This window comes from Miscanthus floridulus, chromosome 12 (assembly GCF_019320115.1).
Source record: "Miscanthus floridulus cultivar M001 chromosome 12, ASM1932011v1, whole genome shotgun sequence".
In the NCBI taxonomy this organism is placed as follows: Eukaryota; Viridiplantae; Streptophyta; class Magnoliopsida; order Poales; family Poaceae; genus Miscanthus; species Miscanthus floridulus.
The window spans coordinates 71,985,970-72,013,766 of NC_089591.1; the positions used below are offsets into that span (position 1 = coordinate 71,985,970).

At 47.1% G+C, this 27,797-nt stretch overlaps 2 protein-coding genes and 1 pseudogene across 5 annotated transcripts; 2 read left to right on the forward strand and 1 right to left on the reverse strand.

The window, feature by feature from the left end:
- Positions 1 to 44: 44 nt before the first annotated feature.
- LOC136497977 (MADS-box transcription factor 31-like) lies at positions 45 to 4,555 on the forward strand. 4 transcript variants are annotated; one of them, XM_066493895.1, is made up of 9 exons: positions 45 to 80; positions 980 to 1,115; positions 1,828 to 2,065; positions 3,127 to 3,196; positions 3,283 to 3,444; positions 3,589 to 3,630; positions 3,733 to 3,777; positions 3,900 to 4,132; positions 4,249 to 4,555. In XM_066493895.1, coding segments are annotated over exons 3-9 (741 nt in total). In that variant the 5' UTR covers positions 45 to 80; positions 980 to 1,115; positions 1,828 to 1,877; the 3' UTR covers positions 4,250 to 4,555. The 4 variants fall into 4 exon arrangements, with proteins under 4 accessions (XP_066349992.1, XP_066349994.1, XP_066349991.1 ...); XM_066493897.1 differs by lacking the exon at positions 45 to 80 and having other exon boundaries at positions 796 to 1,115; positions 3,295 to 3,444; XM_066493894.1 differs by lacking the exon at positions 45 to 80 and having other exon boundaries at positions 800 to 1,115.
- A 1,366-nt stretch (positions 4,556 to 5,921) lies between these two features.
- On the reverse strand, positions 5,922 to 9,364 carry LOC136496107 (DNA (cytosine-5)-methyltransferase 1-like; annotated as a pseudogene).
- A 6,986-nt stretch (positions 9,365 to 16,350) lies between these two features.
- On the forward strand, positions 16,351 to 22,174 carry LOC136497452 (gamma-aminobutyrate transaminase 1, mitochondrial). Its single transcript, XM_066493252.1, has 19 exons — positions 16,351 to 16,581; positions 17,836 to 17,966; positions 18,076 to 18,160; positions 18,319 to 18,391; positions 18,564 to 18,661; positions 18,798 to 18,890; positions 19,386 to 19,459; positions 19,650 to 19,688; positions 19,801 to 19,889; positions 19,990 to 20,066; positions 20,155 to 20,229; positions 20,466 to 20,513; positions 20,609 to 20,692; positions 20,783 to 20,870; positions 20,974 to 21,052; positions 21,138 to 21,228; positions 21,305 to 21,383; positions 21,551 to 21,666; positions 21,747 to 22,174. Exons 1-19 carry the CDS (start codon positions 16,537 to 16,539, stop codon positions 21,816 to 21,818), a joined length of 1,536 nt encoding a protein of 511 aa, XP_066349349.1. The 5' UTR covers positions 16,351 to 16,536; the 3' UTR covers positions 21,819 to 22,174.
- Positions 22,175 to 27,797: the final 5,623 nt, after the last annotated feature.

Genomic DNA, 27,797 nt, shown 5'->3' on the forward strand with positions numbered 1-27,797 from the left:
CCTCAACTGCCGCATGAGAAGGAGAGAATCATTTCTTTGCCTTATAAGTCACTATGATGGTGCCGTGAACTCCTTTGGAGGTATCCAGTTTAAGAAAAAGTTCTTCTACCATCTTGTTCTGCTGGTCTTTGATCATGACTCATGGATGATGATCTGAAGTTCTGAACTCTGACTACACCAGTTCACAAGCTTCTTTCTGAAAAAATCTCCCCTAGAAACTGTCTTGTAAGGCTGGGCAAATCAAAGTTTCTGAACTAATTATGATTATTACATGAATTAATGCTTTCATCTTAGAACTTAGAATGCAGTATCTATGAAACGACTGATGATATGTGGTGAATAAGCAAACCTATCCCATATTCCCATCTCAGAAGGATTTAAGTCAGTATGTGTCTCTTTGAATTAGGATATTGAAATTTGCAATGAAAACCGAAAACTGTAACCCAAGAACTTCACTTCGGTTCCAACAACAAAATCATAGCAGGATATATGGGAGATGTCATGTATTTGACTATGCCTGACATTAAGTAGGTGTGTAGTGTGGACCCGAGGCTACCTATGGAAACTGGAAAGCATTATTGGCCCTACTTATTCCATGTCTTGGTCAATTCTAGCCTTGCCATCTTATAGATGCAGCCTAGATGCAAAGCTCATCATCTGCTATGGGCAGTTACCAGTCCACAGCATGGTTCTTTGTGCCTTTCAGCATTGCCATTTTCAGTCATCTGGTGCCATCTCTGATACACACATGCTGCACAACATGCGTTACTTGCAAGTAGTTGATTCACAAGCACATACTGTTGTTGGGTGTGATAGTTTGCCTGATAGAGATCTGTAGCGTACATGCTCGGCTCAAAGCCTGCTCCATACATACTAATTGATAAATGAACCGACAATAGAAAGTTAAGTACTATAAACTTCTCCATTTACTTAATTTCTGCATTTATAGTTTGATATTTTCCTTATCTGTGATATCTAGTGGGACAGCAGGACAGGTGATGATGTGAACAATGACTTTCAGAAAAATAAACTCGAGATAAGGAACTCTGCAGACCATGTATAAAGGCGACCAGCCCCCCTTTGCTTCCCTCTATCTTCAGAAGAAGCAGATACAGGTGATACCACTCCTCCATGAACTCTCTCTCTCTCTCTCTCTCTCTCTCTCTCTCATATTCTCATCCTGCAACTTAGCACAAGAATATTTTGCGCAAATGTTGTTTTGTATGATTTAATTTTATTTTATTTTATTTATAAACCTGCTCATGCTTTAATCCATTTGATCTTCATGAAAGTTTGATTTTTCTGAAATATAAGCACTAGCATTTGTACCTGTATAGATAAGTTTCCGTTGTATTGCTTTCATCTCTCATGGCTTTGATGATTTGAAGCCATTTGCTATCATCTCTCATGACTTCGATGATTTGAAGCCATTTGCTATCATCTCTTGGGCATGCATATGAAATCTTTTCATCTTCTTGTGCTTATGAAATCTTTTCATCTTCTCAAGCTTTTTAAATCCATTGATCTTCATGAAAGTTTGATTCTTCTGGACCAACCGTTCCTTTTGTTGAAGTTCAAAAATTAGGGAACTAAATATAAGCACTGCACTGCACAGTTATACTATCTTTTGTGCCTGCATGGATAGCTTTCCAAGTTTCTATCCTATCCTGCATCTGAAAGACTGAAACTGTTTGTTACTATCTCTCATGATCTTGGTGATTCGAGACCATTTACTTTTATCTCCTCTCCTCTCGCACATATGAAATCTTTATTTACTTCTTATCATGGTTGTACTTTGGTATCCTGAAGCATGACTGTTATATTCAGCATATGTTCTGGTAGGTTGAATAGGAAAGAAGAAGCACCAAGCTGTACCAATGGGTCGTGGAAAAGTAGAGCTGAAGAAGATTGAGAATCCAACAAACCGCCAAGTTACCTTCTCCAAGAGGCGGATGGGGTTGTTCAAGAAGGCAAACGAGCTAGCCATTCTTTGTGATGCGCAAATCGGAGTCATAATATTCTCTGGAAGTGGCAGGATGTATGAGTACTCCAGCCCTCCATGGAGGTGCGTGAAACATTCTTTCCCATTTCATATCATCCATCCTTCTGTTCATTTTCATCTTTGAGGGGAAGTAGAAATTTTAGATATGGCGTAGTTATCGCTATGGTATTTGTCTTGTCATATAACAAAGATCATGTGGTTGAAGTTTCTTACTATCCTTAGGCTTGTTTAGCAGTCCTGCAATTTTACAAATTATTCTTTTTTTACTATCTCCAGTTGAACAAATTATGTATACATTGTTTTCAATTTTTTGTGGGACATGTCTTGCAATATACAAGATTCAGCTTATTTTTTAGTATGGTTTTGGTAAAACACCACAGTATCATGAGCGGTTTAAAACTGATTTGTTCCTACCACTTGTAATCTTTTAACTTAGCATACAGCATGTGACCTTTTAACTTAATATACACTGGTCTGCGCAGACAATGCGACATCGATCAGCTAAGTGGTATAAGACTGGTACCATGCTAGACATCCTTTCATAGTGAGAGACTGTCTGGAGTTCTATATCTCCAGTTAAACATTCTTAAATCATACATTTGCTGTTTCTTTTTTTGTTGCAGAGTAGCAAACAGGTTTGACAGATACCTGAAAGCCTCTAGCATTCCGTTTTCATTTTTATGGGAAAGAGTAGTTTCAGATGTGGTGTAGTTACGAGTATTGTTGTTGTCTTGACATATTTTTTCAAGACGCCTTGTGGTAGGAATTTCTGGAGTTTGTTTATCAACATACAAGATTCAGCTCATTCTGCTATAAGGTTTTTAACTTTAGTAATGACATCAAAGTTTCATGAGAGCTTCAGAACTGATTTGTAATTATTCTTGACAACTACAATCTTATGACTTGGCATACATCATGGGACGTTTTAACTTAACATATAGTCATATACAGTTTGAAGCCTTCAATAAAAAAGAAGAGATGATGATCAGCTGTGTGGTATAAGACTGGTAGCATATTGCCAACGGTTGATAGTTTCAATAATAATTCTTTTTGACCGAGTGCCCATCAGGGGTTTTACAACGTTTTTATATCATACTATATATTATTGCTTATTCTGGTTGCAGAATAGCAAACATCTTTGACAGATACCTGAAAGCCCCTAGCACCCGTTTTGAGGAGATGGACATCCAGCAGGTACGCCGATCCTCTTGAACCAAGACACTACGATGTCTGTGTTTCCACTGATGTAACATAATACTCTCCCCTCCTTTTCCGTGAAGAAAATCGTCCAGGAGATGACTAGGATGAAGGATGAGAGGAACAGGCTGAGGATGATCATGGCACAGTACATGGGGGAGGATCTGGCCTCATTCTCCGTGCAAGATCTGAGCAACCTTGAGCAGCAGATCGAGTTCTCGCTCTACAAAGTTCGCCTCAGGAAGGTAACTAAGCACTAACTAGCACGCTGACAGATAGATTGATGGAGTAGCCTTGTAGGTTCTTAGTTCTTTATCCTTGTTAAAAAAAAACACTCTTGGGAGACGCCTTAGTGCTAACGCTGAACACCCCTGTTTTGTTTCTGGCAGCAAGAGCTACTTGACCAGCAGCTGCTCGAGATCCGCCAAAGGGTACTCTGCATTCCTCCCTCTCTTAGTAGCCTCTACATATCTCTGTTTCAAAAGAACCGAGTTGTGACACACAGGGTTCTCTCTCGTCCTGAATTTCCACAGGAGATGCACATGCCAGGAGAGCAGAGCGGGTACCTGTTCCTCATGGTAAGAAGACTGAAGACGGCTGGCCCTTCTCCTGACCTCCTCAAGTGACCCCCCTGTTTGTTCCAAAAAATTTTCGCACCTGAATGGACCTGCTTGTGTGGCTTTGACCTGTGAAAAAACAGAACCCGGCTATTGCTAGGGGGCAGCAGCAGCAGGCTCAGGCAGGCGACATGGTGGGAAACCCGAGGCCGTTCCCGTGGTGGGACGTGGGGGCCAGTGGCAGTGGCAGCCAGAGTCAGCAGCTGCTGCCCGGCCGGGACGCGGCGGAGTCGTCGATGACGGCGCTGCAGCTGTCGCCGCAGCTGCAGGAGTACAGGCTCCAGCCGCGGCAGGCCAACGTCCATGGCTGGCTGTGGTAAGCTCTGCTCTGCCTGTGCTTTGCTGTTGGGACAGGAGTTCTGCATGCATATTATCGACCGTACGTTCTCAACTCTGACGGACGGGATGGCGCTGATGCTTGATTGCCTGCAGATTTGCTGGGGTCGTGGTCCTGAACGAGACGCTGAACGTGCTTGTGACCTGTTCTAGTCCTTGCAGTCTTCCATAGCCAACGTGCCCTGCTGAAAATAAACTTACTGGAGTTTCCTTAAATCTGTGCTGTGTTGTCATCGCGTTGCTCGTGTTGTGTTGCCGTGAACGAGTAGCAGTAGCAGTAGAAGTAACAGTAGTAGTAGCGACAGCACAGCATCTTTGCCTTGTTGCTTTTGTATTGCCAAGGATGAGTCTGGGTGCTTCAAATGTTGGCTTGCATAGTTACATCTACTATATAATGAGAGAAAACGGCCGGGCAAGCAACGTACCCGGTCATTGAGGTATCCGGTCAAGGCAAGGCCGACATGCTACAACGATCTTGAGTATGTCGAGCAATTCCGACATACGGCAAGTAAATAAACCGACTGTACTGCCTTTGACGCTAATAATGCCCGTCCGCAGTGCACCAGCAGCATCTCAGACGCAGATACTGAACTAGAACATAAAATTAGTAAATAACGCTAGTAAACTTTTGGTCATACATTAACAGGAATCAATCACTCAAACCATTCAGTACTTAACTACATGATGACTCAATCACTCAAACCATTCAGGTACTACATGATGACACTCGTAAGTTTTCTTCCTACACTCTAGTGAAAATAAATGCAAATACTACATGATGACTCAATCACTCAAACAATTCAGTAATTAACTACAGTGGATGAAAAATTGTTCACGTTGAACAAGGATCGAATGTACATACATTAACAAGAACGATAGATAGAATACACGTATAATAACAAGAATGAATGATAGAATACACGTACATTAACATGACGAAGCCTTGAATCAACAGATTGCTAAACTGAAATGACACGAGAAACACCGGCCACAAATAGGAGGCCGATGAATGAATGTTTTGAAACCTCAACCTACAGTACAACAAGCACTCGAGCTCGAGTGCACCCTGCCTACATTCATCTCCAATCATAAGAATCAGCACGATGCGCTGATTATTTATTGGTAGACATGCTATTGGATGGGCCCGAATCGGACCCAACCAGAGATGCTCCTGCCGTTGGTTGTTGCCCTGCTCAGCTCAGCTCAGCTCTATATCCTTTTACTGCTCAACTACCTCCCCTGCAGGAGTGCCAACGGAAGAGTCCCTTGCCTTGCACCGCAGTTTGCCCCAGAGCGGTGAAACTTGGAGGCAGCTAGTACAGAGGGTCACTCCCCTCAGATTCACCCAGGTAGGCTTGCCCCAGACAGTAGCCCAGTGCCCGGGCAACAGGGACAGCTACTGCGTTCCCGACTTGAATTACCTATCGCCATCAGAGAAAGCACACATGTTCAGAGGCAAGGATTACAATGCAGCATGATTCTGCTTTTGATTTCAAGAGCTGTAACTGGCTGATCAATGGCTTACTGCTGACAACTTTCAAGAGTGACTAGATCAGGTACAGGCAAACTGAAAGGAGGAACTTACTTCTCCTTGATCGTGCCAAACAATCGGTAGTAATCAGGGAAGCCCTGTAACCTTGCGTTCTCCCGGATAGTCAGGACTCTTGCTTGAGTCGGATGCAATATAACCTGTGGACAACATGTTCAATCAAGATCATATCCGGACTTTGTTCCCTTATCTAAAAAAACACTAACAGTAAATACAGTTGCAGGGATTAGCATAAAGGGCTAGTTTGTACTGAAGCTGACCTGGTTGTGAGGCTCTGCTCTGGTTACAACTGTAGGAACTGTCTCGTCCCACCACAGGCGCCCAAATGGCCTACATCATCATATGTAAGGACAAGTGTCCAATAACCTAATTTTTTCCACAAAAAAAAAACAAAGAAAGCAGAACCATTTTGCAACTTACTTGAGTGATTTGCCCTTGATGAATGACATTGCATAGTCAGGAACCTAGATAACAAATATTTGTGCAAAATCTTATCATGTCTTAACCATGAATCTTACAGTAGTTGCAGCATCTCATCAGATATGAGTCTGAATATGTAACATAAATGTTGCACGTTATGGAAACAACATCACGAAATAACACATACCAGTGGTTTCCCAGATGAAAGTTTCACACGCTCAATTTCTGGATCCCACTCAACAATATTGTTTGCTCCAACCTTCACACCCTTTAGGTCACGGAAGTTGGCTCCCTGTCATAGGAAAGAGTGATTATTGTTTCAGAAGGAGAAACAACAAAGGAAGGCACAAATGCTATCAAGCCACCAACCTTCTTGACAGGAATTTGCTGAACCCGCTCATAATCATCATTGTTAAGCCGTAAGGGCTGGTGATCCAAGAGCTTGCCTTCATCTGGACCAGCCTCGTCACCAAAGGACCAGTCCAACATGTCTGGAAGAATGATAAGAGTGAGCTTGCTGCAGAAGTACCAAAGCACCAAGAAAAAAGGTGGTTCTTCTGAAATTCATGGAGAAGGTCAACCAGTAATGTTCACTAGGGCCTTTTACCTTTACGACCAAGTCGAATGTAACGCTGGAATTCCGTCTTGGGGGAACCACCATACTCCATTACATCATTAGGTTGATGGTTTCCAACCTGCAGAGAAGAGTAAGATTGCATGCGCGTTGAGAAATGTATGAACTTGACAAAACACTTGCCTTTGGTAAATCTGAAATTGCATCACCAAGAAGCAAAGCTTTCTTCAGGTGTGGTTTTTGTTTCTCGTCATATGCAACCATACATTGCTGTAAACAAATTCGGTTGGTCAACAGATTTTACACATTCCAAAGGATTTCAAAGTAGTGATTGCACTTACCGAAAAGGCATTAGGGGCTCCTCCACGTACTACAACATCATATGTAGGCAGAGGATACTTAGGGAGCACCTACATTGTCAAATACAACTGATTAGCCAGCAGTCAACAGTGCAATATAAATGTAGCAAAGCATATAAAACAACAAGGTAAGAAACAGACCATGGAAGGAAGAGCACCCCAAAGGAACACACGCATCCTGAACTATGGCAGACCATAGCAGCCTGCCACCATCATTCCAAGGCGTGCTTGGTACTTCATAGCAACTAGGTAGCCAACAACTCAAAGCATATTTTCCTAGGTAGCCATCAGCAAATTTGAGTATGTCCACAACATTTTCCATGAGAACATACTTGGGCTTCAAGTAAGCCACAATATCCATGAAAGTCACCATTTGCTTGTTTCTCTCATCTTTAAGTGGCTCATCACGGTTTCTGAACCGATTAAACCCACTGATACCTTGACATGGTGGGCCTCCACATATGACATCAACATCAACCTTTTGAAAGAATAGATTAGGTAGATATCACCAAATAAAAATGGGGAGCTAAACAAACAGGGAGGAAAACCACATCCAACTAAATACTCACAGGCAGCGGGAGAATTTTTCTTCTGTGCCCTTCTTGTACAAATTCTCTAATTTTCAGCAGGCAGTCACTGGTTTTTGAAACAAGGATTAGAGTGCAAATAGATGTACAAGGCAACAAGCAGATGACATACCAAATACTAACCTCAGGTTATCAATCGGTTCCCATGTATCCTCTTCAGGACCATATCCTTCCCACCGGACCTGCAGAAATCTAGCATTAGGCCTTGTTTAGTTGGCGAATTTTTTGGGAAATGATACTATAGCACTTTTGTTGTTATTTGACAATTAGTGTCCAATCATAGTCTAATTAGGCTTAAAAGATTCGTCTCGTGAATTTCGTCTAAACTGTGTAATTAGTTTTATTTTTTATTTATATTTAATGCTTCATGTATGCGTCCAAAGATTCGATGTGACGAAAAATCTCCTAAAATTTTGCAAAATTTTGGAAACTAAACAGGCACTTGCTGCATTAGTATGCAGCGTAAGAAGGGTGCGGCTGTGACTGTCGCGTAGGTTGAGGGTTGGCCGCCTTAGTCGCTCCATTCTATGGCCATATAGTACATTTTAAATGGACTTGCTTGTTTAGTGTTCCGGTCTTGCTGGTGACTCGCTAGCCAGAATGGAAACACTGCTGTAACCTTTTAAATCTTCCTGATCTGTGAAGGAAGGAGAGGGAGCGAAGAGGAGAGCGCGAGGCGCGTCGCGCCAGGTAGGAGCCGAAGCCCTATGGCATGGCGTCATTGCAACATGTGCAACATCCAATTTATTTTTGAAACATCCAGATGCAACACTTGCAACATACGCCTGAAGAAGATGAACCATTTGAAACATATGTCTGAAACACTTGCAAAAACATCCGAAAACACATGAAAAGCCATTGTAAATCATACTCAACATCCCGATAAAACACTTGCAACATACGTGTGAAACATATGCAGCATCCAAATAAACACACTTGCAACATACGTCTGGAAAACAACCACTGTAACATATACGACATCTCGATCTACTTTTATAACATCCATATGAAAACATTTGCAACATATATGAAACACTTGAAACATAAGGCTTGCAACATATGTTTTCACCCTTTTTCCATACGACGCAGCGCAGAGCGGGGGAACGGCCAGTTCCGGCCAGCCGGTGGCCGAGGATGGTGGCGCGGCCTGGTGTCATGTTCGGGCGCAAGTACACCAGGGCGTCGCCGAGCCAGGGACGTGCGCCGCGCCCGGGAACGCGCCGAGCAGCAGGCTCAGGCGGAGCAGGGCCCAGCCCCTAGCCACAAGTCACGATAGTGGCTGAGAAGGAAGGAATTGTTAGCTGATTAATAGCCTTCCATTATTTGTTATCTTTCTATTATTAGTTCCTAAATTAGAGGAGCTTGTTGCTCCGGTTGGTTGGGCCTGAGGCCATTTATCTCCTGTAACCGCACATTCAGAGGACTAAGAAAAGATTATACCTATCTAATCCCTCCTTCTTCCCACCAGCCGCCAGGGGGCATAACCCGGCGACGTTCATCGGCGTGGGGGCACAACCCCGCCGGCTACCACGGATCAAGGCTACGAACTACGTAGCCGAGGTCCGCCCGTTCTTGGGCTTGACGCCCTTGACAACCTGGTATCAGCGTCGCGTCGATCCTCCCAATCCGCCGCCTCCAGCCCTTCTGCTTCCACTGCACCACCACCAGCCCCACCATCCTCCCCACAATCATCGGCTGCGTCTTGTTCTGTGCATCCAGCCATGGGTGACGGTGAACCCAGCCTCGCCGACGTCGTCCAGATGTTGAAGACCCTCTCCGCCGATGTGGCGGGCCTCAAGGAGAAAGCGGCCCAGTCCTCCGCGGCGAGTAGCCACCAGGACGACCAACACCATACCGATCGACCGCCCCGGTTCCAAAAATTGGATTTTCCCCGATTTGACGGCAAGACTGATCCGCTGCTGTTCATAAATCGGTGCGAGTCCTATTTCCGCCAGCAGCGCACCATGCCGGAGGAGCGCGTGTGGATGGCCTCCTACAATCTGGAGGACATTGCCCAGTTCTGGTTCATTCAGCTCCAAGAGGATGAAGGCACGCCGCCCTGGGGGCGCTTCAAGGAGCTTCTGCAGCTGCGGTTCGGGCCGCCCCTGCGTTCGGCGCCCCTCTTCGAACTCTCCGAGTGCCGCCGCACGGGGACCGTCGAAGAATACTCCAACAGGTTCCAAGCGCTTCTTCCTCGCGCCGGCCGTCTCGACGAAGACCAGCGGGTGCAGCTCTACACCGGCGGTCTGCTGCCCCCGCTTAGCCATCAAGTGCGCGTCCACGCACCGTCCTCACTCGCGGCGGCCATGAGCTTGGCGCGTCAGATGGAGTTGGTGGAGCTGGATCGCCTCAGCCAGGCGGCCCCCAGAGCGGCACCCCGGGCGATCCTGCCGGCGCCAGCACCTCGCCCGGCGGCTCCCGCACCGCCCGTCCTGCCAGCGCCCGCACAGCAGGCGTTGCCCGCGCCCAGGGTGCCCTTGGCCCTCCCAGCACCACCGGCCAGGGAAGGGGGCCCACCAACCAAGCGCCTTACCACGGAGGAGCAGGCGAAACGGCGTCGTTTGGGCCTCTGCTACAACTGCAATGAGCCCTATTCACGCGGCCACAACCGGGTGTGTCGCCGCATATTCTACATCGATGGCGTCAACCTCGCTGAGGACGACGAGCCCGGGGAGGCGCCCGTCTTCTCCCTCCACGCGGTTGCCGGGGTGGCCGTCAGCAGCACCATCCAGCTTCGCGTACGTGTGGGAGCAGCAGACCTCACCGCGCTCGTCGACACGGGTTCCACGCACAGCTTCATCGGCGAGGCCGCGGCCCAGCGCGCGGGGCTGCCCGTCGAGACGCGCCCTCGCATGACGGCCACAGTGGCCAACGGGGAGCGCATCTCCTGCCCTGGTGTCCTCCGTCAAGCTCCGCTCGTCATCGATGGCATGACCTTCACCGTCGACCTGTACCTCATGCCATTGGCGGGCTACGACGTCGTCCTCGGCACCAACTGGATGGCGCCGTTGGGTGACATCGTCTGGAACGTGGCGGCCGGCACCATGGCCTTCCAGCACGAGGGGCAGACCGTGTGCTGGCGTGGCACTGCACCCCCGTCCCCTCCACGTCTGCATGCGGCCACACCAGTGACCGAGCCCCTTCTCGACGAGCTGCTGGACGCGTTTGAGGACATCTTCGCGGCGCCAACCGGCCTGCCACCGGCCCGGGGGCGCGCCCACCGCATCACTCTCAAGCCCGGCTCGGCCCCGGTGGCGGTCCGCCCATATCGCTACCCCGCCGCGCACAAGGACGAGCTGGAACGCCAGTGCGAGGCCATGATGGAGCAGGGCATCGTGCGGCGCAGCGATTCAGCCTTCTCCTCTCCGGTGCTCCTAGTCAGGAAACCGGACGGCTCGTGGCGTTTCTGCGTCGACTACCGCGAGCTGAACGCCATCACGGTGAAGGATGCCTACCCCATCCCGGTCGTCGACGAGCTGCTGGATGAGCTCCATGGCGCGCAGTTCTTCACCAAGCTCGATCTACGCTCGGGGTACCACCAGGTGCAAATGTGGGCCGAAGACGTCCACAAGACGGCTTTTCGCACCCATGACGGCCTCTACGAGTTCCTCGTCATGCCGTTTGGGCTGTGCAACGCCCCGGCCACGTTCCAGGCGCTCATGAACGACGTGCTTCGTCCTTTCCTTCGTCGCTTCGTGCTGGTGTTTTTTGATGATATTTTGATCTACAGCATGTCTTGGGCGGACCACCTCAGGCACCTTCGCATCGTCCTCACCGAGCTTCGTCGCCACTCCTTGTTCGTCAAGCGCTCCAAGTGTGCGTTCGGCGTTCCGTCGGTCGCCTACCTCGGCCACACGATCTCGGCGGCAGGCGTGGCCATGGACTCGGCCAAGGTGCAGGCCATCGTGGAGTGGCCGGTGCCCCGTTCCCCGCGGGCGGTCCGCGGATTCCTCGGCTTGGCGGGCTACTACCGCAAGTTCATCCACAACTATGGCTCCATCGCGGCACCCCTCACCGCCCTGCTCAAACGGGACGGCTTCGCTTGGAGTGATGAGGCGACTGCAGCCTTCGCCGCGCTCAAAGCCGCAGTCACCACCGCGCCGGTGTTGGGCATGCCAGACTTCGCCAAGCCATTCGTCGTCGAGTGCGATGCGTCATCCCATGGATTCGGGGCTGTTCTCATCCAAGAAGGCCACCCGATCGCCTTCTACAGCCGGCCGGTGGCGCCGAGACACCGGGCGCTCGCCGCCTACGAGCGGGAGCTCATTGGGCTGGTCCAGGCAGTCCGCCATTGGCGACCTTACTTGTGGGGGCGCAGCTTCGTCGTCCGGACTGATCACTACAGCCTAAAGTACCTGCTGGACCAGCGCTTGTCCACCATTCCACAGCACCATTGGGTGGGCAAGTTGCTGGGCTTCGACTTTTCCGTCGAGTACAAGCCGGGAGCGGCTAACGCCGTCGCAGATGCGCTGTCCCGGCGGGATACTGTGGACGGGGAGCTGCTGGCCATCTCCGGGCCGCGCTTCGACTTCGTCGACCGACTCCGCCAAGCACAGCTCCAGGACCCGGCTCTGGTGGCACTGCACACCGAGATCGCTGCCGGGGGCCGGCCTGCGACCAGGACCATCGTCGACGGCATGGTGCTGTTTGGGGGGCGCCTCTACATCCCGACAGCGTCGCCACTGCTCCAGGAGCTCCTCCGGGCGGTCCATGAGGACGGACACGAGGGCGTTCATCGTACCTTGCACCGCCTCCGACGTGATTTCCACTTCCCTAACATGAAGGAGGAGGTGGGCGCTGGTGCGGGCTTGCGCGGTCTGCCAGCGCTACAAGTCTGAGCATCTTCACCCGGCGGGCCTCTTGATGCCGCTTCCGGTGCCGCAGGGCATATGGACCGACGTCGCGCTTGACTTCGTGGAAGCCTTGCCGCGCGTCTGCAGGAAGTCAGTCATTCTCACCGTGGTGGATCGCCTGAGCAAGTATTGCCACTTCATCCCGTTGGCCCACCCCTACTCCGCCGAATCCGTCGCCCAAGCATTCTTCAGTGAAGTAGTCCGCCTCCATGGGGTACCGCAGTCCATGGTCTCCGACCGGGACACTGTCTTCACGTCTCTGTTTTGGCAGGAACTTATGAGGCTGATGGGTACCAAGCTCCACATGACGACGGCGTTCCATCCGCAGTCGGATGGGCAGTCCGAGTCGGCCAACCGCGTCATCATCATGTACCTGCGGTGTCTGACGGGCGATCGGCCGCGGCAGTGGCTCCGGTGGCTGCCGTGGGCGGAGTACTTGTTCAACACTGCCTACCAGTCGTCGCTGCGTGATACGCCATTCCGCGTCGTCTACGGGCGCGATCCGCCGTCCATCCGATCGTATGAGCCCGGCGACACCAGGGTGCCGGCAGTTGCCAAGACCATGGCGGAACGCGAGGAGTTCTTGGCTGATGTCCGTGCCCGCCTGGAGCAAGCTCAAGCCACTCAGAAGCTGTTCTACGACCGCCATCATCGTCATGTCAGCTACCAAGTTGGTGACTGGGCGCTGCTTCGTCTTCGCCAGCGCTCGGCCTCCTCATTGCCCCAGGCCACCGGCGGCAAGCTCAAGGCCCGTTTCTGCGGTCCGTACCAGGTCGTCGAGCTCATCAACGACGTCGCTGTGCGGCTTGCCCTACCAGCCGGCGCCCGCATTCACAACGTCTTTCACGTGGGGCTGTTAAAGAAGTTCCAAGGAGAGCCTCCAGCTGCAGCACCGCCTCTGCCTCCTCTCCGACATGGCGCCATTGACCCCGAACCTGCGCGTGCGGTGCGCTATCGCATCGTCAGTGGTGTGCCCCAGGTCCTCGTCCAGTGGCAGGGTGCTTCAGCTGCCTCGGCGACGTGGGAAAACACGGCGGAGTTCCGCGCCAAGTACCCGGCGTTCCAGCTCGAGGACGAGCTGATTCTCGGCGGGGAGGGAGATGTCATGTTCGGGCGCAAGTACACCAGGCGTCGCCGAGCCAGGGACGTGCGCCGCGCCCGGGAACGCGCCGAGCAGCAGGCTCAGGCGGAGCAGGGCCCAGCCCTGGCCACAAGTCACGATAGTGGCTGAGAAGGAAGGAATTGTTAGCTGATTAATAGCCTTCCATTATTTGTTATCTTTCTATTATTAGTTCCTAAATTAGAGGAGCTTGTTGCTCCGGTTGGTTGGGCCTGAGGCCATTTATCTCCTGTAACCGCACATTCAGAGGACTAAGAAAAGATTATACCTATCTAATCCCTCCTTCTTCCCACCAGCCGCCAGGGGGCATAACCCGGCGACGTTCATCGGCGTGGGGGCACAACCCCGCCGGCTACCACGGATCAAGGCTACGAACTACGTAGCCGAGGTCCGCCCGTTCTTGGGCTTGACGCCCTTGACACCTGGCAGCGGCCAGCTGCGCCTGCGCCTGGTCTGGGCCCGGCCAACAACGGCTTCTCTCCTGGCTGCCTGGCCTGGGCGCGACGGAGGACGGGCATGGCATGACGTGGGACGGAGGCGCCGCGGGGGATGGGGTGTGCCGCAGGGGATGGCGGCGATGACGCGCCAGAGTGGGCCATGGCGCGAGATGGAGACGCCGCGGGGGATGGCGGCGACGGCACGGCGAAGTGGGGCGGGCAGACGGCCGCATGACGGACGAGCGCAGACTGTGGAGATTTGATTTTTTTCGGGTCCGGATGGACGGACGCCCGAGCGTGAGCATTATCGATTAGCAGAGCTGCAACTTTCCTTCTGTTCAAATCCTGGTCGCTTTTATTTCTTCACATAATTACCTTTCACGGAAATCCAAATAATCGTGGGGAAAACAGTTTATCAATAATCGGACTACAATGTTTTGTTCAAGCTGCTGCTCTGATTTCAATTCCTGTTGCTGCTATTTCCAGCAGTAGCCAACTCAGTGATCCTCTGTAGACAGCTATTGGCTGCAAGTGTCTGCCACATCAAGCTCGCAAGGTTAAATTAAATTATTGGGTTATTTGTTTTTTTAGGGAACTGGGTTATTTATTTGGTTGCATTGCCTGAAAAATGTTAAATGCACGTCAATGATCAAGCATGGATAAGATTTCCGCGACATACATCTTGTTGCTTCTTTGAGATTATGCATAATAAGATGAACACAAATAAAAATTTGTTCCAACCATTAATATAATAGTATTTAATAGCGTTGTTATAAATTAATCTAAATGTTCATACAAGTTCACACATGCAGCCAGTCAATACACAAGCTACAACAAAACTACTGGTGTGATCAAACATAATTGAAGGACAAGCGTAGGGCATGAGTACACTGTCAACTTATCTAGTACTATACAAAGCAAAGATAAGAACCATCTAGGAATTCAGTTCAGTGCTCCTTTTCTCATCAGATTAATTAACTCATCAGTTCAGTACCCTTTTTCAGTAGTTCAGTAGAGACTAGCAAGTTCAGTGTTCCTTTCTGAAGTCCACCCTTTGGTCGTGCTACTGCACAAGTGCACATATGTCCGAAAAAACATTCTAGAGCAGCAGGTGATGAACATTCTCATATTTTCATACGAAGTCCATGTGTCGTGGGACAACTTTTCTCACTTTCTTGTATGAGATCGTGAACGTGGATCTGAATTCATGTCCAGGTAATCACTTTCGGAGTCCATGGACCAAACGAGAACTCTAGGGGGAGAGAGAGAGATCATAAGGTAGCGTCTTTCGGGAATTTGACAGAGAAGAGCACCGTTTTTTTAGGAAATCTTCTCTCAAATGAGTAAAATTAGTTGAGGGAACTAATTTTGTTTCAATTTGCTCCAAATGTTTTAATTAACAGCACCTTCCCCTTGTTTCCTGTACTGGAGTCGAACTGCTGTTCGATTTATGATCTGATGACGAGAAGAAAAAATGATTGAAAAACAAGAGCCGGGCCCGTGCTTTGTCCGCATCGCAATCTAGTCACCAGGTCACCCCGTGACTCAGCCACGTGACGAAACAGTTCCGATGACGCAAATGAAGCCGAGACGCAGATGACCAGCTGTAGCTGACAGCTGTGGTTGGGAGTTCATCAGTAGTAGGAGTGGTAGACGAGAGCACGTTGGTTCGTTGGTTTTAGTCGTAGCTTATTAGTTAGTCAATAATATTTTTTTTTATGATAAATAAATATTAACTAAGCTTATCAGTCTAGAAATCAATCAGCGAATAAATAGCTCTGGTAGAAAATTGGCTCCATCTGATTATCTCACAAGGAGCCAATCGACCGGGCATCACCTTTGGCTTTACCCCGTGGCGCGCCACCATCTCTTTCTCTTTCACGCCTCCTCGGCCTTAGACGCAGCCGCAGGACAACGGCACTCGCAGCACCTGCGGCTGCGAAGCTGCAACCAGTTCGTCGTGGCAAGCGAGCTCTATCTTGTTGCCTCTCCCCCGCCCATTCCTCTGCCGTATCCGTATGGGCTTGTGCTATTTTGGAGAAAACGATGGCGATGGCTGGACTAACAAAACAAGTATCGATCGATCTTGGAATCGAAACGATTCTCTCATCGCTAACCCCCTCGCTAAATCCGATAAAAAAATAAGGAATACTTTGCTCACACGTGGCCCGACTGACACCCGACCCGAGAGATGTCGCTGGAAAAACTTGAATAAAAGATAAAAGAAATCACATCAATCACCCTACGCGTGCGTGCCTCTGCCTCGTCCGATTCGTCGTTATCAGAGCGGAGCACGGGGAGAGATTCCCTGGACAAAATTGGGCACGTCTTCCTCCGCGAACTTCGCCTTCCTCCTCGGCCTGCCTGCAAGTCTCTCCGTGCCCCTCGGGCCCTCGCTTCTCGCGCTCTTCCTCTTCTGCCTCTGCCTGCCTCCAACAACTCGTTAGGGCGCCGGCGTCCGTCCCCGCCTCCGTCTCGGGGAGCGATGATGATCGCGCGACGCCTGCTCCGATCCAATGCCCCCGCCCAGGTGAAGACTATCCATGTACCTTGTGTCCTACTCTCCTAGTAGATGCATGCAAAAGATGGCTTCTTTCTCGGGTACAGTGGGCAGAATTTCACAGGCTCTCATCGCCTGAGTGGAAGAAAACCTTGTTTTGGATAGGAATCATCGGCGTTCGCCGCTTCAGGGAAAGTGAGGACTTCGTGTGGCTGCTATTGGATGGATAATATGCTTTTTTGGTTGCAAAGTAGTAGTCTTCTGGTCGCGCCCCTTCTCACGTTTTCTTGGAAAAGAGTACGATAAATTGTACGGCTTCTAGTTCTAATTACCAGCTGCTTCGAGGTATCAGATTATACTTTAGGAATCCCTGATTTTAAAATCGCGGACTGACAAAAAAAAAACCCAGCGTTTTGACAATTTTTTCGTGGAAAATCAGTAGAGTAAGTATGCTCCCACCTTAAATCCCTCCCTCCCCCCCCCCCCCCCCTTTTGTCATATGCTTACGATTACGTGTGACTATACTGTACATGGATTCTGAAACGATCTTTTCGGATCCTAGTGTCGTAGTACATGTGTTAGATAATAGAATCCTAGTGTCGTAATACATGTTTTAGATAATCTGCTGCTTCATGTGAACATACGGTAGGAGAAGGCGGCGTCGAAAAAGCTTCCTGCTTAGCCGCTGTAGGGGTAGACATCGAACGGCTCACCTGTCGCACTGTAGCCATAGCCCTGCTGTCTCATCTAGTCACTGTAGCAGCGTGGCAGCTGTACCAGGACTAGATTGATAGAGTTGTATATATATAGTTTGCCACTGCAACTCAGTAAAGAGAGAGTTCAGTTTTACCATCTCCTCTACAGAGCTTCTGGCCAACGCTGGTGCTTGTGCTGTGTGTGTATGCTCTGTTCTCCCTCCCTTCTTCTACCTCTAGCCATAGTGTGTAGTCGGACAACGTTTGTCGTGGTCGGCAAGACTGGTGAGTGGTCGACTCACATGAACCGGTGATCCTGTGGGCCAACACCATGTGATGCAAAGCTGGGTTCCTTATTCGGGATATGCCATTCCTTTAGTTGACTTTCATGCACAAAGTGCCATGCTTTATTCAGTGCTGCACATTACATACTGCCTTAGGTACTATGACATGATATTTTCCGTTATCTAAAAAAAAGGTACTATGACATCAATATTCCACCTATTTGTGTGGTTCAGACAACAGACATCACTTGCCAAAGTTTGGCCATTGTCGCAGCTCATATGCGATCCTTTTTCCTGCCCCACAGGCAAGCAGCTTATTGAAGCATGTAACTGGCACTGCAAGTTTGCAAGGGCATGCGGATAGTTTGTTGGATGCCTCAGTCAGACATTTTAGTTCAGCTCCATCTGCCCAGTCTGCCTCAACTGAAGAAAATGGGTATGAAGTTCTTTTCTCTTATCTGGAATTGTCACACAGTTGTGTTCTGTACTTCTGTTACACCATGTAAACTACTGCGTATTGCTGATCCGCAAAGTGATTCTTCCAGGTTTAAGGGCCATGGCATGCTGGCACCTTTTACAGCTGGCTGGCAGAGCAATGATTTGCATCCTCTAATTATTGAGAGATCTGAGGTCGCAACTCTGAGCTTTAGCATTATTTTTGTTACATCTCTTGAAATATAGTGTTCAATTGCGGAGAAGTTGATTTAGAACGCCGACTGTTTTATATACCTATCTTACATTTACAGAATGTACTATTTTGCAATCTAGCTTACTATTTGTATATGCAGGGTTCCTATGTTTACGACGTTAATGGGAACAAGTACCTGGATTCTCTTGCAGGATTATGGTGCACAGCTTTAGGTATGTGCACTTGACTTTGTGATAATGTACCACCATTTATTTCTGTGGCTTTACCAATGTTTTTGCATCTGTTACTTCTGCATAATCCCCTTGTCTAATAAAAATACGGCAAATCTCTTGCCGCCTTTCGAAAAAAAAACTTCTGCATAATCTACGTGCATTATGTCTTCAGGTGGTAGCGAGCCTCGATTAGTCAAAGCAGCAACTGAGCAATTAAACAAATTACCCTTCTACCATTCCTTTTGGAACCGCACAACCAAACCTTCATTGGTACATTTTCTTGAATCACTCGTCAATTATTAGTTTATTCAATTTTGAAATTGCTGTCTCTGTCCTAGTTTCTTTTCTAAAAAATCACTTGCCAAATTTCCAAAATTGATTATTGGAATTGTACTGCTGCTTTCAGGATCTTGCACAGGAGATCCTTAGCATGTTCACTGCAAGGGAAATGGGAAAAGTTTTCTTCACAAACAGTGGTTCAGAAGCAAATGACTCTCAGGTGTGACTATTAATAGCACCTCCATTTTCTGCAGTTTACAGTTCAGACCCCTAGTACCATCAATGGTGTTTTTTTTTGTCGAACACGTAGGAGAGCTGCGTAACATTATATTAAGAAGAAATACCGTCAATGGTGTTGCTGTCACTGTTCTTTGCTTTTACTGCAGATAACTGAAAGTACTTAAGTAGTGATTTTTGCATCAACCGCTCATCTTTAAAGAACTTAAACACAAAACTAAAAGTGAATTTTACATGGTGTTTGCACATCGCTAAAGAAATATGTACGTGCTCTCTCATTAAAATGGTTGTTGGTTCATTGATCATGGTATTCACGTGTCGATTGTGGCCCAATTTCTCTTTGAAATATACCTAGCTAGTTGGCAGACCTTGAGATTTCTATTCTAGCATTTTAATGTGTTTTTCCTTCTCTTTGATATAAACATGGTTTTGTTTCTGACAGGTCCATTACTGATGCTCTGATGCTTATATTTTACAGGTCAAACTAGTATGGTATTATAACAATGCATTGGGGAGGCCAAACAAGAAGAAATTTATTGCACGATCAAAAGCGTAAGCTTTACTGTAATCAATTTTTTTTTCTTGAAACAAGAAAGGTCTTCTTGTGCTTCTTCAGTTAACAATTGTCATAAACGTTGGTTCCAGATAAAAAATTGCAATGTCCTCTGATGTCAAGTTCCATTCTATGAAAATCTGGAAGCTTTTGAGATTCCTTTCTTACTGCTTGTTACACGTGTTGCAGATACCATGGATCTACATTGATATCAGCGAGCCTAACTGGGTGAGTACTGTCATAGTAAAAATGCTGGTTTGCCAGCATACATCTTTAAAGCATGTCCAACGACACTCATAAATAATCTTCAATAGTTTTCTGATTGCAACTCTATCTTTAGTCTTCCTGCCCTGCACCAGAAGTTTGATCTACCAGCACCTTTTGTTCTGCACACTGACTGCCCTCACTACTGGCGATATCATCTTCCTGGTAATATGATTTAAAATTTTGCTAGATGAATTCCGAAAAAGAAAAATTGCTGTATAATTGAGGTGCATATTTTGCTAATAAACTATTTGGTGCGGAACAGGTGAGACAGAAGAAGAATTTGCGACTAGACTTGCCACCAATTTAGAGAATCTTATTCTCAAAGAAGGACCAGAAACAGTAGAGTTCTTATCAACAAAGCTTGTATGCTGTCAATAGGTTCAAAGCTTAATGTCTCCCTAATTATGTGGTATCTTTGATTTATTAGATCGCTGCTTTCATTGCTGAACCTGTGATGGGTGCTGGTGGTGTCATCCCTCCTCCAAAGACCTATTTTGAAAAGGTTATATACTACGAGTTCCAATACTTTGATAGCTCTTCTATGAACAAACTGAACTTCTCTGAAAGTATATTTGCTTAATTCACCCATCCCTCTTTGCCTCTTCTATTTTCTTCATCTCATTGTAGTGGTGTTGTTTGTGAATTGCTATTGTTGGTGTATTAAACAAAGGCCTACATCAAGGACTTGAATTCTTGTTCCTAATGTTTATTCTGTGTCATTTTGTTTTCTGTCAACAGATTCAAGCAGTGGTCAAGAAGTATGACATTCTTTTCATAGCAGATGAGGTATTGAACACTTTCTATGAAATCAAACAATGTCAAATATGAAGGAAAAAAATATAACTTTTGCGCAGATATTGTTGACTGATAATGCATTCTAGGTTATCACTGCATTTGGAAGGTTGGGGACTATGTTTGGATGTGATTATTATAACATCAAGCCAGATCTAGTTTCATTGGCCAAGGTGAATTTTGAGTCTCACTAGACATGTGAACAGTGCTTATATATATGACATTCTAATGTATAGAGATTAATGCCAATTTTACTGTAACAGGCTCTTTCAAATGCATATGTACCCATCGGGGCAACTCTTGTTAGCCCAGAGATATCGGATGTGATTCATTCCCAGAGCAATAAGCTTGGTAGGTTACTGCAATTTCTGTGAGATCAACTATAGTGTTTCTACATTGGCACGTGGTGAGTTTTCCCGAAACACCGCATGTGCTGACATGTCATGTCTTACAGGTTCATTTGCTCATGGATTTACATACTCCGGTCATCCAGTTGCCTGTGCTGTGGCCATAGAAGCTCTGAAACTTTATCGGTAATATATGCTGCACTTTTTGTAACACATATTTGAGTTATTTATCTGTTGTTCCTGCTGAATGATTTGGAAAAAATGGCATCAGCGAAAGGGATATTCCTGGTCATGTCAAGAAAATTGCTCCAGAGTTCCAGGATGGAATTAGGGCGTTGGCGGACAGTCCAATTATCGGGGAGGTACGCATCTGAATTTCTGAATCACGAAACCCACCACTCGGTTCAAATACATAACTACAGTGCTCCTGAACTTCAGATACGTGGCTTAGGGATGATTATGGGAACCGAATTCACCAACAACAAATCACCGACCGATCTATTCCCTGCCGAATGGGGTAAGTCGATGTTGCAGATAGTACACAATGGCATGGCATGTAACAGAGAGTTAGGCTTACTAATCCTGTTCCAAGATGCCTAGAGATGCCACTGTCTTGGATCCAAAGCGCAACCTGAATCTGCCGAAAACTAAAGGTCTGTATGACGTGGGATGATACTTTTTTAGGCGTTGGTGCGATCTTTGGAGAGGAGTGCCAGAAGCGCGGCATGCTGGTCAGGGTTGCTGGCGACGCCATCATGATGTCGCCGACGCTGATCATGACGCCCGACGAAGTAGATGAGGTGTGCCATCAGTAATTCACAGTATGTCCATTGTCCTCAAGCCTTGGTGGTAACCCAGTAACATGGTTTTGCCTTTTCAGCTGGTAAGCATCTATGGGGAAGCCCTCAAGGCCACGGAGGAGAGGGTGGCAGCCCTGAAATCCAAGAACTAGCAAAGGGCGAGGACGACGACGATAACGCTGGGCGGCGACGGTCGCAGCTGATGTACATGTGAATAAAAAGTTCGTGGCTGCGAGATGGCAATAACGCACCGGAACGCTCGTCACTGTTCTTGAAGTGCAAGGTCGCAGCTGCTCTATCACTAAGCAATGGTGACTGAACTTTTAAACAGTATGTAGATGTTTTTTTCCCGCTTATTGGCGAGAACAAATATCTCATGCTGCCCTGTAGTTCCTGAAGATAATGGGTTTCATGTATATCCTTACTGGTAGAGTATTCAGATACATAACTTTGTAAGGCAAAACAATAATAAATGGTCCCAAATAAAGTGAAGGAATTGCGGTTTCAATCCTCTCTGCAAACATATACGTTCATAAATTGTTCACACTGTTGAGGTCTCCAACCCACGAGTTGCCAAAACGAGGCCCTTGTTGCCTTAGGGTTCTAGTTCTGCTGGAGACGCTGTTATAGGTTAACCCTGAGAGCAACACTGAGAGCAACACATCAGACGAAACCCTCGTCGGCTTCCCCACTCCGATCCCTGAGGAGCAAGAGGAGATCCTGGCCTCCTGCCCCAGCGCTGCCATTCCATCTAGGGCTGCAACTCCACACCAGATTGCTCCAAAAGGTCCATGTACAACTTTTCATTGAGCATATTGGACAAAGGTTACCCAAATGAAAAGGAAGATGGTTAAATAAAGTGGGACGCCTCACTCTAGTAACTTCATGTCTCTCCTCCATGCCAACCTACCACCTCACAGTGTTTTCCTTGGCGGCATGGGCTAGGAGGAAGATTGACAAAATCAGAAGATCGTTCTTGTGGAAGGGGGAGGAGAATGCCAATGGTGGACACTATGGCTCTGTTCGGCTTACCTTATAATCCGTACTATTTAGCTTGTTTTTTCAGCTGGAACAATATTTTTCTCTCACAACAATTCAGACAGAACAATGTTTTCAGCCAATTCAGCCAAGTTTCAGTAAGCCGAACGGGGCCTACCTGGTTAACTGGCCAATAGTTACCAGATCCAAAGACCTTGGTGGCTTAGGTGTGCCTGACCTTGATAGATTTAGAAGAGCTCTCCGGTTGTGCTGGCTCTGGCAAGAATGGGTGGAGAAATCCAAGCCATGGATTGGCTCAGAGCTTCCATGAAGTGATGTTGATCGTCTCCTCTTCAACTCCTCAATCAAAATAACTTTAGGTGATGGCACAAAGACTCGGTTCTGGCACCATAACTGGCTTGAAAGAGAAGCTCCAAGGTACCTAGCTCTGGATATGTTTCGGCTTGTTTCGAGGAAAAATAGAATAGTGTAACAAGAACTCCTAGAGCAACAATTGAAGGGTCGCATGAGCCTGGATCTTTATGTTGGTAAATTATTCGTAAGGCAGGAACTTAGAATAATTATAAGCGTGCATGCCGATGCTTGGTGTACATGTGGGCAAGTTGGTTTCGTCAGTTTCTATTAGGGTATAGCAAATATGACCAATTACGGATTTGTTGTCTCTCAGAACTTAATTTAGCTTGTAACTTGTGAAGCATGGTAGGTGGATGTTTACTATTTTTCTGTTTAGGAAAATACTCCAGAAAATGGAAAGAAGTCAAAACCTCCATAATTTATTAGAGTTCGTTCGCTGCTGGGTTTTCTGGCACTTTGAATCCTACTAGTGTACTGTTTTTTCGCTGTCCATTCTATGTTTTTTGCAATGTTGGATGTATTAGTCGACAGTGAAGAAAATATTCATGTGGTTTACTTGTTATTTTCATTCTTCGTAGAATTATAGGTTGGTTCAAGGAAGAAAAGGTGGAGATCGTCCTGACACAACTGGCCTCCAACATGACTTTGGAAGAGACGATATTGCGCACATCTCAGAAGCACATCTTGATCATCAGGTACTTCTTGTCAAATACCAACTCTAACTTATTGATCATCGATATTCTAACCACGACTTACATGTTCTTGTCCATTGTTCTCATATCCAAGAGATCATGTCTAATGTGTTAGAACTTCACTAAAATACCGATCTTGCATCATTTATAGGTTGGTTCCTTGGATGGGAATAAGGTTAAATGCCTACAACCCTTCAATACAAAAGAAGTTTAGGTTTGTTTCGAATTAGTCAAATGTTATTCACTATGTATAGGCTTCTGAAATTTGTCCTTTGTGCACGCAACATTTTTGCTGAACATGAACCATGATCATACTCTTAAGAAAAATTTCTCGGCTGGAGATATGTATTTCTGGCACAAATAGTTGCCCAATGCAATACTGATTTTACAAGTCATGCCTTTGGAATTTGATCCTGTTGGATGTGGCTATGTTGGATGTGGTTATGTCAAGTACAACGAGAAACCTCTTCATGAGTTTCTTCCTTTTCATGATTAATATCTTCTATTTGCAACAAAATGATGGAATCTACACATTTTGAACATTTTGAGGGAGAAGAAGGTTCTCCTAAAAACACCATTAGTCTTTGCACTCTTTAATGTTGAGGATTTTTTTCACTAAAAGTAGATAGGGTATTTGTCCTCTAGACCTGCTTCTACAACTCATTATCCATCTTTTTTCTTTGCTGAAGTCAAAGATAATACTCTCTATAGATGTATTTTGCCAATTCACGTGAGACGCACCAGGTTTTGTTTACCCTTGGTTTCGTTAAAGATGACCCCAAATGTTGTTGAGGTTAGAGCAGACTAAACAATTTGTAGCTGAATCTAAAGCACCTGATTTTAAATTATATGACATAAGGATAATTGTAGGATCACTCAACCATCTCTTGCATGCCGCTGAGCTTAGTGATGAGATTGTGACCCATGTTAAATTTATGGAATTATCTCGCTTTCAATCTGATTTTTCAGAGATGTTATATAATGTGAGAATTGCAAGTGGTTATAATGCAATACAACCCGATCTAAGTATAACACATTTTGGGTAAGTATAATGGCTTTCAGCTGATCCATCCTCTCAAAGAATAGACTTTATTCTTTATTTCTTATGTTGTAACTGATATGCATCGATATTACACTATGTATTGCCGTATACCACATAACAACATAGAAATATATGCATGAGTCCACATTGTCACAAATTAGCCTGGACACTATTGTTCTGAAAGGGGGAATTACAGACGAAAATGGAAAGCTATTAATAGATATAGCTAGATTTATAGACTAGCCGATTTATAACATCACAACATAATGAGAGCGGGTGAGGAAAGGTGAGAGCCAGAATTTAGGAGGAAGCAAATGAGAGTGGTTGTGAGAGCCCCTTGCTCTCATGCCCTTGCGCACTTATATAGGGGTGGCCTAGCCCATATGCTTCATGAGCTCCCCTAATAGTAGCTCCTCAACTACTACGTTATGGGCGGTACTACTTGACCTAGTAGATGCTCATACCAGAAGAGGCACAAATACAACTCGAACCCTTATCGTGAGCATCGCCCTTCGCAACCTATATGTGCGTGCCTCACTAAAAACTCCACCCCAAAAACCCTAAGGGAAAAAGGGTGCATGAAGAAAGGAGAACACCGATGACTCTAGTCTATACATGTGCTAACTCACAAAGCTTCTAACCCCAAGTGCCTTGATGTTGATTTTCCTTATATCTTCATCTTTGGGCTTTTGCTCCCCCAGACGCTTTTCATGACTAGGCCTACAGGCTTTGCTTGACACACATATCTTCATCTCTAGGACCATCTCGTCACATAGATCCTTGTCTCTCAGACCTTCTCAGCCTGCAGCTCTTTGCTTGAAGACACATCCTATTTTTAGGAACAAGTGTTGTCATCATAGTTGAAGTAGTCGTAGCCGAAGGTTGCCGTGAAGCCTCCAAATCTTCTCTCACGTGCGCTAGGCAAAAGACTTCATCCTTTGGAGTGGTCAGTCCTCTAGTATCCTCCCCTAGCTATCGTAACTAAAGTTGTTGGTGTACCCCTCAAGCTAAAGTGGTTGATGAAGGTGAAGTAGACCTTGGTGCCGAAGGAATGTTGACGTAGCCCCTAGAGCTCGACATGAAGACAAGTCATCATAGGCATTGATGTCGAAGGTGTCAATGGGGCTTTCGAGCTGTTCTAGTGATTGAATATGATGGTGAAGCCCCTCTTGCCACAGTGTTGGTGGAGACGAGTCATTGTAGTCACCGAAGATGTTGGCAAAGCCCCTCCTACCGAAGTGTTAGCGGAGACGAGTCATTGTAGTCATCGATGATGTTAGCGAATCCCCTTGTGCCAAAGGTATTAGCGAAGACGATGTTGATGTAGATGCCAAAGGTTATGGTGAAGTCTGAAAGCCCTATGTTTTATTTTGGTAATTGAGTAACAACTAGTGGATTAACCTTTTGCCTAAGTGTTGATTAAGCTAGGTGAAGTCCACACCAAGGTAATGAGCTAGGCTTGGGGATGGATGAAGGGCGATCAATCCAAATGAAACAAGCTCACACTTGGAGAGAAGATGAAGAGGTGAAAACAAGCCCGAAGGTAGAGATATATGCTAGGGTTTTTTATTTCGTCGGCCAAGACACAACAGAGTGCGTAGTCAGGTTTAGGATAGATAGTCATACTAAAAGCAAACATAGTTATCTAGTGCCACTAGGTATTGATTTACATGCATATGCATTAGACATAGTGATGTAGTGTCGGAACCTAATACTAGGGTACCCAATGAGGTGGAACTAATAACCATCGAACGTTGATGCTTCCGGTCAGACAAGAACACTACTATGCTTCTTGCCCGAACAACGAAAGATTGGTTCCACCTCGCCCAACCCCCGAAGGCTAGACTCTGTCTCGCTTGATGGCTAAGGGCTGGCTCCGCCTCGCCCAATGTCTGAGGGCGGGCTCCACCTCACCCAACGTCTGAGGACAGGCTCTGCCCCGCCTGACGTCCAAGGGTGAGCTCTGCCTCGCCCCAACGACTGAGGGCTTGCTCCACCTCGCCCAACGTCTGAGGGCTAGTTCCGCTTCGCCTGACATCTGAGGGTGGGCTCCGCCTCACCCGACGGCTGAGGGCAGGCTCTGCCTCACCCAACGACTGAGGGCTAGCTCTGCCTCACTCGATGTCTAAGGGCTAGTTCTACCCCGCCCGATGTCCGAGGGTGGGCTTTGCCTCGCCCAATGACTAAGGGCTGGCTCCACCATGCTCGATGGTTGAGGGCGGGCTCTGCCTCGCCCAACGATTGCCCCCTACTCCTTCATGATGATAAGCATATGGTACGATAGGATATTTGATTCAACCATAGTACCGAGGACCATGCCCTGCATGCCTATAGGAATGTACCGTCAGGATACGATGGGACGAGCGCTTTAAGCCCTTTCTGACCTAATAGTGCCCTAATAGTGTTGTAGGCACTGACTTTTGTCCCATAGTATTATAGGCGCCGCCATCAACCCTTGGGCGTGGATACTAACACAGGCATACGGCAACCACTACAATCCAAGGAAGAACTCACATCATCTACAGTAACGAGTGTATAGTCATTTCCCCATCTATTCCCCGTAGAGTCATGGCTCGATGCCCTAACACACCACACTGTTCACCGAGGGAGGATGGGACATGACCACTTGCTGAAATGAAGTCAGAGCCTGGCCCTATCAGGATCGATGAAACATGCTATCCCTGGCGTGGTCTGCCATGTCAGCAGGGCAGGTTCAAGGGAAAAGGAAGACCCGACACCCTCAAAGGACTTTCTCTACCTTTGGTTTTTTCCTCTTTCTCCCATCTGTAACCCCTGCTCCCCCTTGGTCTATAAAAGGGAGGCAGGGCACCCCCACTAAGGAGACCAATCGTTTTAACACACAACAAACAGTCAAGGAGCAACCGAGCTCTTAGCATCCTTTCGACCATTCCATCAGAGACTTGGGACCTATCCCTCTCTCAACCGTTTGTACCCCTACTACGAACATTTTTTAGTACTAATAACACAAGCGACAGCAAACTAGACGTAGGGACATTCTGCCTAAACTAGTATAAACCTTGTGT

Excerpts from the sequence above, each read along its gene's own strand:
- LOC136497977 (XM_066493895.1), top strand. The coding sequence starts at position 1,878 with ATGGGTCGTGGAAAAGTAGAGCTGAAGAAGATTGAGAATCCAACAAAC. Across the intron at positions 2,066-3,126 it reads TACTCCAGCCCTCCATGGAG|AATAGCAAACATCTTTGACA; the intron begins GTGCGTGAAACA and ends TTCTGGTTGCAG. Across the intron at positions 3,445-3,588 it reads ACAAAGTTCGCCTCAGGAAG|CAAGAGCTACTTGACCAGCA; the intron begins GTAACTAAGCAC and ends TGTTTCTGGCAG.
- LOC136497452 (XM_066493252.1), top strand. The coding sequence starts at position 16,537 with ATGATGATCGCGCGACGCCTGCTCCGATCCAATGCCCCCGCCCAG. Across the intron at positions 17,967-18,075 it reads GCCTCAACTGAAGAAAATGG|GTTTAAGGGCCATGGCATGC; the intron begins GTATGAAGTTCT and ends TGATTCTTCCAG. Across the intron at positions 18,161-18,318 it reads TAATTATTGAGAGATCTGAG|GGTTCCTATGTTTACGACGT; the intron begins GTCGCAACTCTG and ends TTGTATATGCAG.